Source organism: Amaranthus tricolor, chromosome 2, assembly GCF_026212465.1.
Source record: "Amaranthus tricolor cultivar Red isolate AtriRed21 chromosome 2, ASM2621246v1, whole genome shotgun sequence".
Taxonomy (NCBI): domain Eukaryota; kingdom Viridiplantae; phylum Streptophyta; class Magnoliopsida; order Caryophyllales; family Amaranthaceae; genus Amaranthus; species Amaranthus tricolor.
In genome coordinates, this window is record NC_080048.1 from 37,304,754 (window position 1) to 37,317,484 (window position 12,731).

The 12,731-nt window shown below is 34.8% G+C and overlaps 1 protein-coding gene across 1 annotated transcript; it reads left to right on the forward strand.

Moving 5' to 3' along the window:
- The first annotated feature begins 112 nt into the window (after positions 1-112).
- On the forward strand, positions 113-12,020 carry LOC130805920 (probable sugar phosphate/phosphate translocator At1g06470). Its single transcript, XM_057670759.1, has 12 exons — positions 113-803; positions 2,260-2,429; positions 3,498-3,583; positions 3,713-3,762; positions 4,960-5,027; positions 5,466-5,566; positions 5,770-5,782; positions 6,224-6,408; positions 6,524-6,610; positions 8,912-9,006; positions 9,504-9,636; positions 11,592-12,020. The coding sequence occupies exons 1-11, from the start codon at positions 400-402 to the stop codon at positions 9,613-9,615; spliced, it is 1,371 nt and encodes a 456-aa protein (XP_057526742.1). The 5' UTR covers positions 113-399; the 3' UTR covers positions 9,616-9,636; positions 11,592-12,020.
- The last annotated feature ends 711 nt before the right edge of the window (positions 12,021-12,731 follow it).

The window sequence follows — 12,731 nt, forward strand, 5'->3', positions numbered from 1 at the left end:
TCAGAATTACCATATGAATTTTCCCATATATTTATCCATATTCTCGTAAAACACAATCTCTCAATACATAACCTTAAATAATAAGATCATATTTACATATCAATCGGACCATTACCCATCTCACAATGAGACCCTAATAACCAATTTGTGGCTAAAGGAGTGTATTTTGGAAGCAATATAGAGGCTAACAACCAAACCAACCGACAACGCTTGAACTCATTTGACACCAACAAAACAAAAACCCTCCCAAATCATAGATCCGATCGTCTTTTTCAATCTTCCCTCCTATTCTGAATACTCATTCTCATCCTCCTTCAAATCTCGTAATCCTCCTCATTTTTCCTCCATTATCGATCTACAAATTCGCCATTTCCATACCTCGATTCCTAATGGAAGGATATGAAATCCAACGACTTTTCACTATTAAATACAGAGCATAATGAATTGTTAAGCTGTACATCTCTCAGTCGCGAGCCGTCCTACTCCAACTGGCGTGATTTTAATCAGCTCGTAAATACTCAAATTCAACCAGTTGAAGTAGAGGAAAGTGACGATTTCGAGTTGCCATTAAATCGACAACTACAAGCAATTGGAATGGATAAGCACGGTGATTTCGAAAGAGACGATGATGTTGTTGTTTATAATGGCAAGAACAGTTATGTACCTTTCAATGTTGAAGTTAGGGATGAAGAAGATAGGAATCAGAGTAGTGTGAGTAATACCAGTGAAATTACAGCTGCTAATGTGCTTAGAACTTTGTTTTTCATCTGCGTTTGGTATACTTTCAGCTTGTTTTTGACACTGTAAGTAATTATTTGCTTACTGTTTTATTTTCTTGTCGATTTTGAGGTTATTAGCTGTTATTTGAATTTGGTAGTGCATTAGGAGCTGATTTATGAATTGATTATAGTTGAACGATTAAAACTGAATTGAAACAGCATATTGATTGTTATTGTACGAATTTAGTGCGCAAATTGTGGGCAATCTAATTTGTGAGTGTAAATTTTGTGTGCCGTGCCAATTTATATGGCCATGTCAACTAAAGAACGGTGATCGCTAATAAGCGCTAATATCATGTTATGGGGCGAGCTGTTAATGAAATGGGAATATTCAACCTTGTTGGAGTTCAAAGCTAATATATTTGCAGTTGATAAATAAAATCACAAGTTGTTTATGGATTCGATATTGGAGTTTTTGTATATTTAAATGTTGCCATGCTGTTAATGGACGAATGGATCCTAGTTTGATAGTTTTGAACAATGGGGCAACTTAGATTGGAGAAATAATGATGTTCTGTGTTATGGTTTCAACAAAGTCGTCTTTTGTTTGGTGTTGTTAGAATTTAATGTCTTTAGTAGCCATCTTGGGTGTAGCATAGGTGATGTAATTGTGTGAGAACAGAGATAGTTTGCTTTAATTGTATGAGAATTGAGATAGGATATTATCCTGTCTGTATTTTTTTTAGGATGCTTTAAATTAGAGGAAAACGGGGATATGGTTGTGTGAAAACCGAGGTGCTATTGCTCCCTAATCATGCACCACTTTATTCCAATCTTATATTATGGTCTTCCATAGTGCAAACTATTGATTGTATAACCACATTGTGGCCACATGTTAATTATTTTTGAAATTACTGCAACCGCAATATAGTTCACGAGAACTATGAAACCATAGTCCATACGCATTGACTGCGGAACTAGTTTCACAATTGTTATCGCAACCCCAACTGTATCCTAGATTTTTAACTATGAGTTCCTCATCATTAACTAATCTTGGATATACTAGATTATTGGTTCTTTTAACCAATCATGTTTTCCTTGTGTTCACCCCCTATGGAGACTAGTGAGCATCAATTGGGAATAGAGGAAACATGTGACACGTTATGTGATTTATTTGGAAGCATTCTTATGCGATGCTAATGGGACTAGCATGTCATATTATCATTGTCTTTCATATGTAATGGCTATACATGTTCTTATCATATAAAAACTTTTATTTGAGGTGTGTTGTGAATTAAGTAGTGAAGTTTCATGTTATAAGCTTCTAATTACGAAGAATATTTCCTAAAAAATTTCCCATTACTATGTAAGTGAAGAAATAACGAAGTCACTTTTAGTTCTTTGGCTATTTGATTGATCGAAATATATTAATATTTAATATGTATAGTATAATTTATAACCATTTGTTCTTTTTTTTTCTTGTTTAATGGTGGTGGATTATTTTGTCTCTCAAAATACTCGTTTCATTTGCTGCAACTAGGTATAATAAATCCTTGTTAGGGGATCACATGGGGAAGTTTCCAGCTCCCTTATTGATGAACTCATTTCACTTTTCCATGCAAGCTGTATTATCTAAAACTATTACTTGGATATGGCATGAAAGGTTTCACAAAGGTGTACGAATGACATGGAGAGATTACTTTGCTAAAGGTATGCGAGTCAGTCTTAATTTAGCTCATGTTTTGCAATGAGTTTCTCTGACTTAAGATTTGATTTTATTCTTATACTACATGACATGCTGGATACATTTTAGAAAATGAGTTAAAGGTTTTCCGTGAATTATCTTTCTGTCACATATGTGGCCATAAAGTCCCTTGTGGATCTCGACTGTGGCTAGGGTTATCGTTTTATTTTGAGGAGTTTGGCCTTTTTCATTTGTGTAATACCTTTTTCCTTAAACTCATACTTTTTAGATTTGCCATATTTTCGAATGAAACCTTTTACACATTTCCTTGCATTGCTTGGCTTTTGGGATTAACAGTCTGAGGTGAATAATAGAGATAGAATAACAGGATAATGCTTTTCAGAAGCTTGAACTTGAGTAATTTTTATGCTCAGATTAATGTATCACTTGTTGTTCATCCCAATCATTTTTGTCTTTTTAAATTTCCCTTACCATTTACCTTGAGTTTAGTGTTGTCATGAAAACATTGCAGTACAATACTTGATACGTGATAGGTATTGGCGTATTGCCGGTACTATGGACATTAGTACAATAATTGAAATGTTGCATGTATACATGGAAGAATAGGTTGGCTACGGGCCGAGTAGGTCGAGTTAGTGTCAGTTTTGGAGTGTTGCTTGTTTATGAAAACCTGGCTCTGAACTGAACCTGTCCACATGCTCTGTCTTGATTTTCATATGAATTTTCATTTTGTTATGGGAGCATTGTTCCTTCTTGATCGATGTTTGTAGAATCATAGTAGTGATTTTTGCAAGTTAGCCCATATTTGAAATTATTTTGAGCAAAGCAAGCTTATTTGTACATAGAATTGTTCCAGTCAATATTCTTTAAATACTTCTCTTTATTGTCAATTATTACCAAAAGGGGTGTAGGCACTGTTATGAGTTTATCCGTTTTATTGTCTTTCATTCGGTTTCTGAGATGATAAATCAATATTTCATAATGAAATTTAAATATTGCCTAACTGAAAACTATTTCTGTTAATATTGACGTATCTAATAGCTAATGCTACAGATGGCCTTTGCCTTTCACAGTTTTTCCAACAGCGCTTGCGACAGCACTGGATATTAACCTAAGCAATGCCTCACTTGTTTTCATATCTGTTACATTTGCCACTATGGTCCGTTCCTCACACTGGATATTAACCTAAGCAATGTCTCACTTTTTTGAAACTTTCCATTATTCCTGCCTTTTGAATAATGAGACACTTACTTCCATTTCCTTTGGATATTGTCCCCCTTTTTTGCAGTGTAAATCAGCGTCTCCAATATTTCTTCTTCTCTTTGCTTTTGCTTTCAGGTATGTGCTATCTTGCCACTTTCATTTCCTTGTTCTGTCTCTCCTCTTAAGATAACTTAGTCTTGTTACCCATTTCTGTACATCTTTGCATTTCTTTATGTTTTATGTTGGGAAATGGATAACCGGTATTTTTAGAAATATTTTGTAATTGTGACATTCACATATGTCACAGCTCCTAGTTGCATTAGGGAGAAACAAGTGAATGACCCGGTGGTTTTCAGTTTTCAGTATGTGTAGCTAAAGTGTTGGAGGCTAAATCAGATTTTTTTTGGAAATGATGTTGGTGGGACCCAAGGTGTTTCTATAGGTTACATTAGGGAGAAACAATGACAGGAATAGTATGCATTGGTGGTTACTAATTACTTATGTTTTCTGTTGAAAGTCCTTGATCACCGTTTCGATATTGGTGTGGGTAATTGGTGTTAACTTTTAATATATTTTGTTTGTTTTACATGTCAATTGAACTAAGGTACCCTGAATGAAATTTTTAGTTAAAAGCAAGTCCTGAAACCTCATTAGTGATATGTCTAGCATAGTGAAATTGTTGTGATCACATTAATGGGACGATGATGTGTTAACGAGAATGATGCAAAGACCCTAGAGAACAAGGCGGATGCAATTTGAATCAGCATTTGCGCTATGACTGTTAGTTGACAACATCCTTGTTTCCCCTTGAATTCCATGAGGGTAGAGAAGGGCGAGGGTAGTAAAGTACAGAATCAGGTTTGAGGGAAGTGCTTTCATGAATGAGTTTAAGAGATACTGCTTGAAATGCTTGAAATACTACTGCAAGGGCTAATTTTAGTTGTCTAATGGTGATTACAATATGTTCGGGAAAAACCAGCCACTCCCCCCACTAGAAAAACCACATGCCCTTAATGTCACTACGTAATATGGTTTTGTAGTCCTGCAGGATTTTGAAATGTGACGCAGATGTTCACTTGTTTAGTGTGGTATTGATTCTTTAGTTCAGCATATTTATCGAAGAGTATCCAATTATTTCCAATTTTGGTTGCTACAGGTTTTGTTAGATCTCTCAATATTCTCTTGTTCTTAGTTAGCTACAATGAAATGTTTGTTCCAGCTATCACTTACAGTATATAGAGGTCTCAACGTTTATGTGCCTATTTTGTCTTTTTGCTTGCAGCCTGATCTAATTTCAAAAGGATTTAAATTTTTTATTTTTTGTTGATTTAGGTTGGAGTCTCCAAGTTATAACCTTTTTGGAATCATTCTAGTTATCTCATTTGGAGTTCTGTTGACTGGTACGTGCAAGCAGCTGTGTGGTTTTTGACTGTCTACTGTAGTTTCCTCAATTTTCCTATTGTAACAGATGCAGCCATATTTTCCTATTAGTATATGACACTGTCATTTTACTTGGCCCTGTTCATCAAGGAAAAAAATAGAAAATTATTTTTTAGCACAATTCATCATCATTGATTTTCATTTTCCTTTTTTTCTTTAATGAACAGTGCTAAGATAAATGCAAAATGTCATATACTCGGTTTGAATATATGGCTGCTTTTTTAACAGTGGAAGAGTCGAATTTAAGGAAACAGCACCAATAGCCACACCTCTGTTATGGTTGAATTAAGGCATTGAGAATTGTGGCCTCACTTCTGCTATTTTTTGTGTGGCTTATTGCTGATTGAGTTGCAAATCCGATGAAATAGTGACACTTGCATAATACTTTTGGCTGGCAGTCGCGAAGGATACAGAATTTGAGATTTGGGGATTTGTCTTTGTTATGCTTGCTTCTGTTATGTCTGGCTTTCGCTGGTGTATGACACAAATTCTTCTTCAGGTATTACAGTCTTATGCTTGATTTCTCTAGTTTTACGCTTAGCTAAAAGTAGCAACTTGTGAATAAGGTATATGATGAAATTGGGTCGCTAATTTGTTGCTTGTGTTTTTTGTTTTTGTTCATACAAACTCTTGTGTCTCTGGCCTTGGATGGTTGTTCTGCATTGTGGTTGTATTTGATGCAAACAAAATCGTGTGCTGAAGAAAGAAGCCTATGGTGAGTACCTAACATGTTGCGGATTCATTATGAATGGGAAATTTATGTGACGATAATGCCAACTAGTTTATAATTCATTATGAATGGAAAAATTATGTCAATAATGTGAAGAGGTCTATGTAATAATGCTTTTCTAGTACTTATGAAATAGTTGTGTATACGGTATTCTATTTTTGGAAATTAGAGTTGTAGTTGCGACTTGGGTAACAACAGTCACCTTTTCTTTAGCATACTTGATGAAACTATAGTATCCATTATGTTTCATGTCCTTTTTATGGCTTTTCAGCCATGTTGGTACTTGACCATTTTTTTCATCTTCTATGATTCTTGCAAATATTTTAAACCATTGAAGCTTTACTTATTTTGATCAGGTGACATTTGACACTCAATTTGAATTTTTAAATGTAAACTACTTAAATTTGCTTTTGTTTTTGCTTTCAGGGTTAAAGAATCCACTTACCTTTATGAGTTATGTGACCCCAATCATGGCACTTGTGACTGGTTTAATGTCCCTTCTTCTGGATCCCTGGGATGAGTTTCCTCAGAATGAATATTTCAATAGCTCCTGGCATATCACAAGAAGTTGTTTGCTTATGCTTTTTGGCGGTTTTCTGGCCTTTTTTATGGTAATATGTGGTCACTAAGTTACCTTGTGCTTTTTGTTATAGAGTTTAGGCCTTCATAACAGTCCTACATATATGGTTTGTTTTGATACCTTTTATTCCCCTTCTTCTGTTTCAGGTACTAACGGAGTATGTCCTGATATCAGTAACTAGTGCAGTAACTGTTACAATAGCTGGAATTGTTAAGGAGGCTGTCACCATAATTGTATGAAATTTTTAGAGTTTTTAAAAATCAGTTCTAATGTTGTCATTTTTGATTGTTTGCCTGTGTTCTTCGTTTCCTTATTCTACCCCCTCCCACCTTATGAGTTCTTGTTTTCAATATATTAGTACTTGGGCAAAACATTTTCACGAAATTGATACCATAGTATGCTTATGTTTGGTCATGAGTTCATTGCTATCAGATGCGACTTGTACTTCTGAAGCATTGATGGAAGGCGCCTGAAATCCTTTTGCTCTTAGAGTTTACCGTGGAATATGATTCTTTTTAATTTCATGGACTTGAGTTCCTAGTTGATAGCCTTTCAGGATCAAGTTGTAGTTTTATTAACTCATATTATTGTAATAAAGTATAAAGCACGAATAATAGTGCAAAACTCAAAGCCAACCTTAGTATTTTCCCTCCAATTAATAACGAATAGAAGATGGAACTTAATTCCACACCGATCATTTACCTTTATTAGATTGCTCATTCTCTCCACTCATCTTAATTTAACCTGTCAGTAATGTTATACCAACTTTGCCGCTGCTGCCAAATACACCCCTAACAATCACTGGACTTTGCCCAACACAACAAACAAATCCGGCCTCCCTAGTCCTCTCCCTTAGAGTGTATTAAACAATTATCGGTAATAGTCCTCCCTTGCTTTTGCATTTTCTCTCTTTTGAATTTATTTCGTCTGCCCATAGTATAGCCATTATTGCTGTCTGCAAGCTATTGCTAGCCTCTCCTGGTTCCCTCTAGCCTCCATATCAAATTCCCAGTCTGACATAGCAGAAGCATAACTTAGGCTTGCATGAAATAGGTACTTGTCAGTTGTAAATTTCGTCAAACATCTTTTGCACATTTTATTAAAAAGTATACTAGTTTATGTCTTGAACAAAATAAACTATAAAAGTTGAAAGTACGTACAAACCATTGCATGGAAATTATCTTACAAAAAACGAATTCCACCGCAATGAAGAAGCATATCAGGATTACCCGTATGGCTGTATCTCGAAAGAAATAACTATTAGTTTCAGTTAAAACAAGGGATTTACATCAAACGAAAAGTAACCAAGGCATGATGAAACTTGGTAAGATAATTCTGGAACTCAAACTACGATATGTCAGCACCATTGGCTATTATGGAGATTCCCAAGGTCTTGTTTCGAAGAAGGGCTTCAATTTGAGCCTTGGAGTACATACTCTTTGGGTTTGATGTGGAAGGTGGGGGTGGGGAGTGAGCGGACTGAAGGAGAAGGGCTCAGCTAAGGGTTGATTGAAGTATTTTTGACAGCAATGCCAAACCCTTGACCCCAACAATATGGGGTCAGTTAGGGAGCTAGGGGTCATTTATTGGTTAAACAAATCATGACAGTTGATTCTAAAAGTTTTGAAGAATTAGCGCCCTACTTACAGATGCCTTTTGATTATTAATCTCTAATAGAAGTTACACTATATGCCCTCCCGTTTTTACTGTAGGTACTGGGTAGAGAGATAACAAGTTTGTTTTTATTTTTAATATCATTTATTTCATGTCTTTTATGGCTCAGATTATTGGAGGGTCTTTTTCCCTTCTTTTTCTCAGTGTCTTTTCTGAATCCTTGGTCACATAGACTTTGTTAAAGCTGCAAAAGTGAATTTGAAACAGGCGCAACATGATCCGCTAGCTAATTCGTTTTTTGAATTCGCGATTTGCTCAAATTTGTCCAAGAATAGCCCAAAACCGACCATAATACGCTTTTTTCAATTCGTGATTGACAAGGAGATCAGCGAATCATGTGACACTAGGCGCAACTGTCAGGTTATCATTTGTTGTTTGAAGAGGAAAGGAACCATCAATTTATTCTTAAACAAGAAAACTTTTGAAAGCATCAAGCTATCTGATCATATACCACCTCCTTACAAGATTTGTGTGTAGCTTGTCTTTGCTTTGGGATTGTCATATTTGAAAGTACTATTCTAATGTCATTGCTTGATTCTAAACTATAAATAATGAACTGGTGAGAAAACTGAATCATGTGATTGTCGCTATTATCTGATGTGTATTCTTTACTTTCCCTTCTATTTTACTCGTTAGTGGATGCATGATGCTATCTGATGCAAGGACTGGTTGTACTGTTCTGCAATCGATACAGTATTACTGCTCTGCATTGGCGTTACATTATAATGATTATTTGTTCTTACTGAATTTATGTATCCTTTTTGTTTATGGAACTGGTTTTAGTTTTGAACAAATAACCGGAGCTTTTTTTGGCAAGACAGGTGGATTACTGCTTCTAATATCCCATTTACTTCTTTCAGGTTGCTGTCTTTTACTTCCATGATGAGTTTACATGGTTGAAAGGGATTGGTCTTCTGATAATCATGATTGGTGTCAGTTTATTCAATTGGTTCAAGTAAGTATACGCCAATATGCTTCTGATTGGTTAGCTTCAATTTATTTTTTTGGCTTTGGTTTAACGATTGTAACATCTTTGTTATTACTTCAAAGTAAACATTCATGACCTTTCTACCAATATGCACGGTACTGTGGAGTTTTATATGCTATGTTTATATATGAAATCATATTGAAATCACTAGTTAAGTAGCATATCACATTCTCTCTACATACTGTGCCCCACCAAGGTTTTAACTATTCATCGGCCACAGTTTCCCCGATAAGGAAATAATTTTCTGTCACCCCAAGATGATGATGTACTTCTGGTATCTAATAATCAAGTATCAAACTAGGAAGATTTGAAGTATAGCCTGCAAATTATTAACTTGAGGTAGCTGGATTTTAGTTATAAATGGTTGATAACAACAGGGAAAAACAAGGGAGAAAATAGCTTGAATATTCTAAATGAGATAGCATGTCTAGCTTCTTATACTAACAATTCTGCTTTCCTTATAGATATCAGAAGCTTCAGGAGGTTCAAGTCAGTGAAAATGCAGGGGAACAGCCAGTTGCATCTAATATCCCTGCAAAATATGTGATTCTTGAAGAGGCAGATGATCATATCTGAAAATAATATCTGTTGTACTAGGTATGTACTTGCATCAATGTGAGTGAGTGCATTCTTGATATGTTCTTCAATCTCCACTCCCCCAAAGCGAAAACTGAAAGTTTTTTGAGTTCCTTCCTTTTTATTTTGTAGTTTTTTTTTTTTTTGCTTTCTGTAGGGTTAGGTATCCTGGTTTAGTTGTCTGTATGCTTTTGGTATTATGTATTATGTTTCATTTGCCAATAATTAGATTCAAAATGGAATCAAGAAAGTAAATCCATTACCGGTTGTCTGTTTTCTAACTCTAATAATAAACTTTATTACAACAAAGAAACCAATACCTTTCTTTTGTTACCTTTCCTCCACTACCTTTGACAATTGATCTTTCTCTTTCCTTTGTTTTTCATTGTGTCTCCCTCCCCTTTATCTCTACTCTCAAGTGTTTCCAAACAAATAATATCAACTATCCTTGTCATTACCGTTTCCATTTCTCAAGCATTTCCATTTGGTTCCATTTTTACTATTTATACCAAACGAATTTTGAGCCTACTTAGAAATAGTAGGCTTTTGAAAGGGGAATTCTTTTTTTTTTTTTATCTTGAGGAATCTATTGGAAGTTGAATAGTACTTGAAATACTAAATATACATGATACGAAATAAATTTGCAAGTTTGATCACAATCAATTTGATAGTAACAATATGTAGAGTAAAAAGTTGACTCACAAATAAAACGGTATCGAGGGAGTTCAAAGTGCTCAAAACCTATATTCTAAAGTTACTTCTACTTGAGTGTTCTGGAATTTTCACACACCGTGAAGATAGGACTCGGCCCACCATTGTTCCTTACTATTAGGTTGTATTTATCCAGATTGTAGAACTTACACATCCATGATCCATGTTTTGTAGAATTAATCATGCAATTGAAGTTCTATGTGCGTCCTTGAGGAAGTGAAAAAATTTAGATTAGTTGAGAATTTACCATTCTACAAGTGTGAAACCTTAGCTCACTCTATGGGCTCTTTTCAATTTCCAAAGTTGTGGATGTCCTTGCTATTGAGGTAAGGGTCGCGATGTCGCAGACGCGGCACCTCGTGGCATAGTGCAAACATGCGGTAACGGTCGCGACAGTAGTTTCGGGAGTGATGCGGTTATTATACGCCAAATCATCGGTCGAAAGCATCACGTATCCCTTGAAGCGGTCCCAAAACACAATTTTTTTTTAGACCTTCACCACGCGAGAAATATCGGTTCATTTTTTTGGAAAGCCTTTACAATGCAGGCATGCAGCCGATGCGATGCGGCCTTGTTTTTGCACTATTCCTCACACATGACTACTCGTTTTGCGTACATCGCAATGTGAATTGTTAATTAGAAAAAATCATTTTATCATAGTAATTCATGTTTTTCTAGAACATATATCTAATTAAAGATTATAATAGACTTTTTAGAACCAAATACACTTTTTAAAAAATAGTGGCTAATTCGTTAGAATAACAACTTATAATGGTTATGAGTTGTGACTCTATAGTTTTAAATTACAGGTATGTGACCTGGTTTTGCGCTCATAAGTCGTTATAAAGCTCCATTACGTAACATAAATGGCCTCATTTTTATGCCATTTTGTAGTTGCTTTTTACACCAAGCGCCTGTTAGCTGTGCTAAATTAATATTCCTTTTGGAGTGCTGGTACTGGTACTAATCAATATTAGGAGTTGCATATTTCTGCTTCTTAGATTGCTATTCGTTTACACGTAATCTCCACCTTTACATTTTTGAATGTAGTAATTTGTTCGGGTCTCAGGTTAGTTCATATATCCGCTGTTTTACCTGTACCTCTCGAGGAGGCTTTTCTAAATTTGATTTTTAATTATCTTAAATACTTCTATACAATCAAATGTTCGCAGGATTCATGCTTTGAAATCAGTTTTGAACTATTGAGTCCCCCTTTGTCTATTATTGTAACCGTGCTGAAGTTGGCCTTGCTTTGCACTTTGCAGTTTACTCGAGAGAGATCTCCTTCTACTAAACGTCAACCTGTGAAAAGAGCACATATCTCTCTTAACAGACTGTAAGTACACCACATATCTCCTCAACCTTCCAGTTGAACTGTTGGCAAAGCCTGCAGATGTTCGTGGGAGATTCAGTCGACGTGATTCGTTTTTATATCAAATATGGACCTCCTCGCCTTCTGCGCCTCACCAATTGTGGGAGCATTGTACCATCAAGCTGCTTGTTGTACCGTTTTTGCCTTTTGTGTAACCTTTGTACTAGTCACTAGCTTGTATGTACACTATTAAAAACATCAATTTTTTTTTCTGCCTTTTTGAACTAGGCGAAACTGTTAGCCAACTTGTGTACATCAATGTCGTTGCCAATTTTGTCAATCTTCGATTTCATATAAATTTAAATAACATTCTTTAAGTAAATTATGATTGAATTTTTATCGCTTTTTGACAAGAAATTAGTGAAGTCAATTTAAATGAAAAACTATTTTAAATCAATTAACTTGTATTTTCACTTTTGATTTGATCAATCAAGACAAAAAAAAAGAATTTTGTAAAAGGAACAGGAAAAGAGTTCTCAATTTGAGCACAAATGTACAATGCACTTTTATTAATTACAACAAAAGAATTTACTATTTCTACGGTTTTCAAACAACTCAAAATATAACTAATTAAAATATTTCCTTCGTTTCATTTAATTCTCGCCCTATAACAGAAAAATATATCTATGAGTGAGATTAAAAGTGAATTATAAAGAACTATTGTCAAAATAAAAAATGGTGTGAAGTAAGTGAAATATATTAAAATAAAAACCGAGCGCATATCAATGAAATAGAGAAGGTAACATATGTCATGTTAGATTGCGCAAAAAAGTAACATGTTGAAATGCAACCGAAAAATAGTACTCACTTTGATTCACACTAACTATCCCATTTAATTTTTGAGCATCATTCAATGCACTAATTCATATAAATACTTGCACTATTTGACTTTTCACGTACTCTAATGCTCTAATTTAATTCTTAGTATCTCTAATTATGTATAATAAAAAAATTATAAAAATTTGATATGAATAATCTTTGCATTGAGACTAATCAAACAAGATTCCAATTAACTATGTTTTAACTTATAGGT

Coding starts and splice junctions, on each gene's coding strand:
- LOC130805920 (XM_057670759.1), top strand. CDS start 400: ATGAAATCCAACGACTTTTCACTATTAAATACAGAGCATAATGAATTG. Junction 2,430..3,497: donor GAGAGATTACTTTGCTAAAG/GTATGCGAGTCA, acceptor TGCCTTTCACAG/TTTTTCCAACAGCGCTTGCG. Junction 5,028..5,465: donor ATTTGGAGTTCTGTTGACTG/GTACGTGCAAGC, acceptor TTTGGCTGGCAG/TCGCGAAGGATACAGAATTT.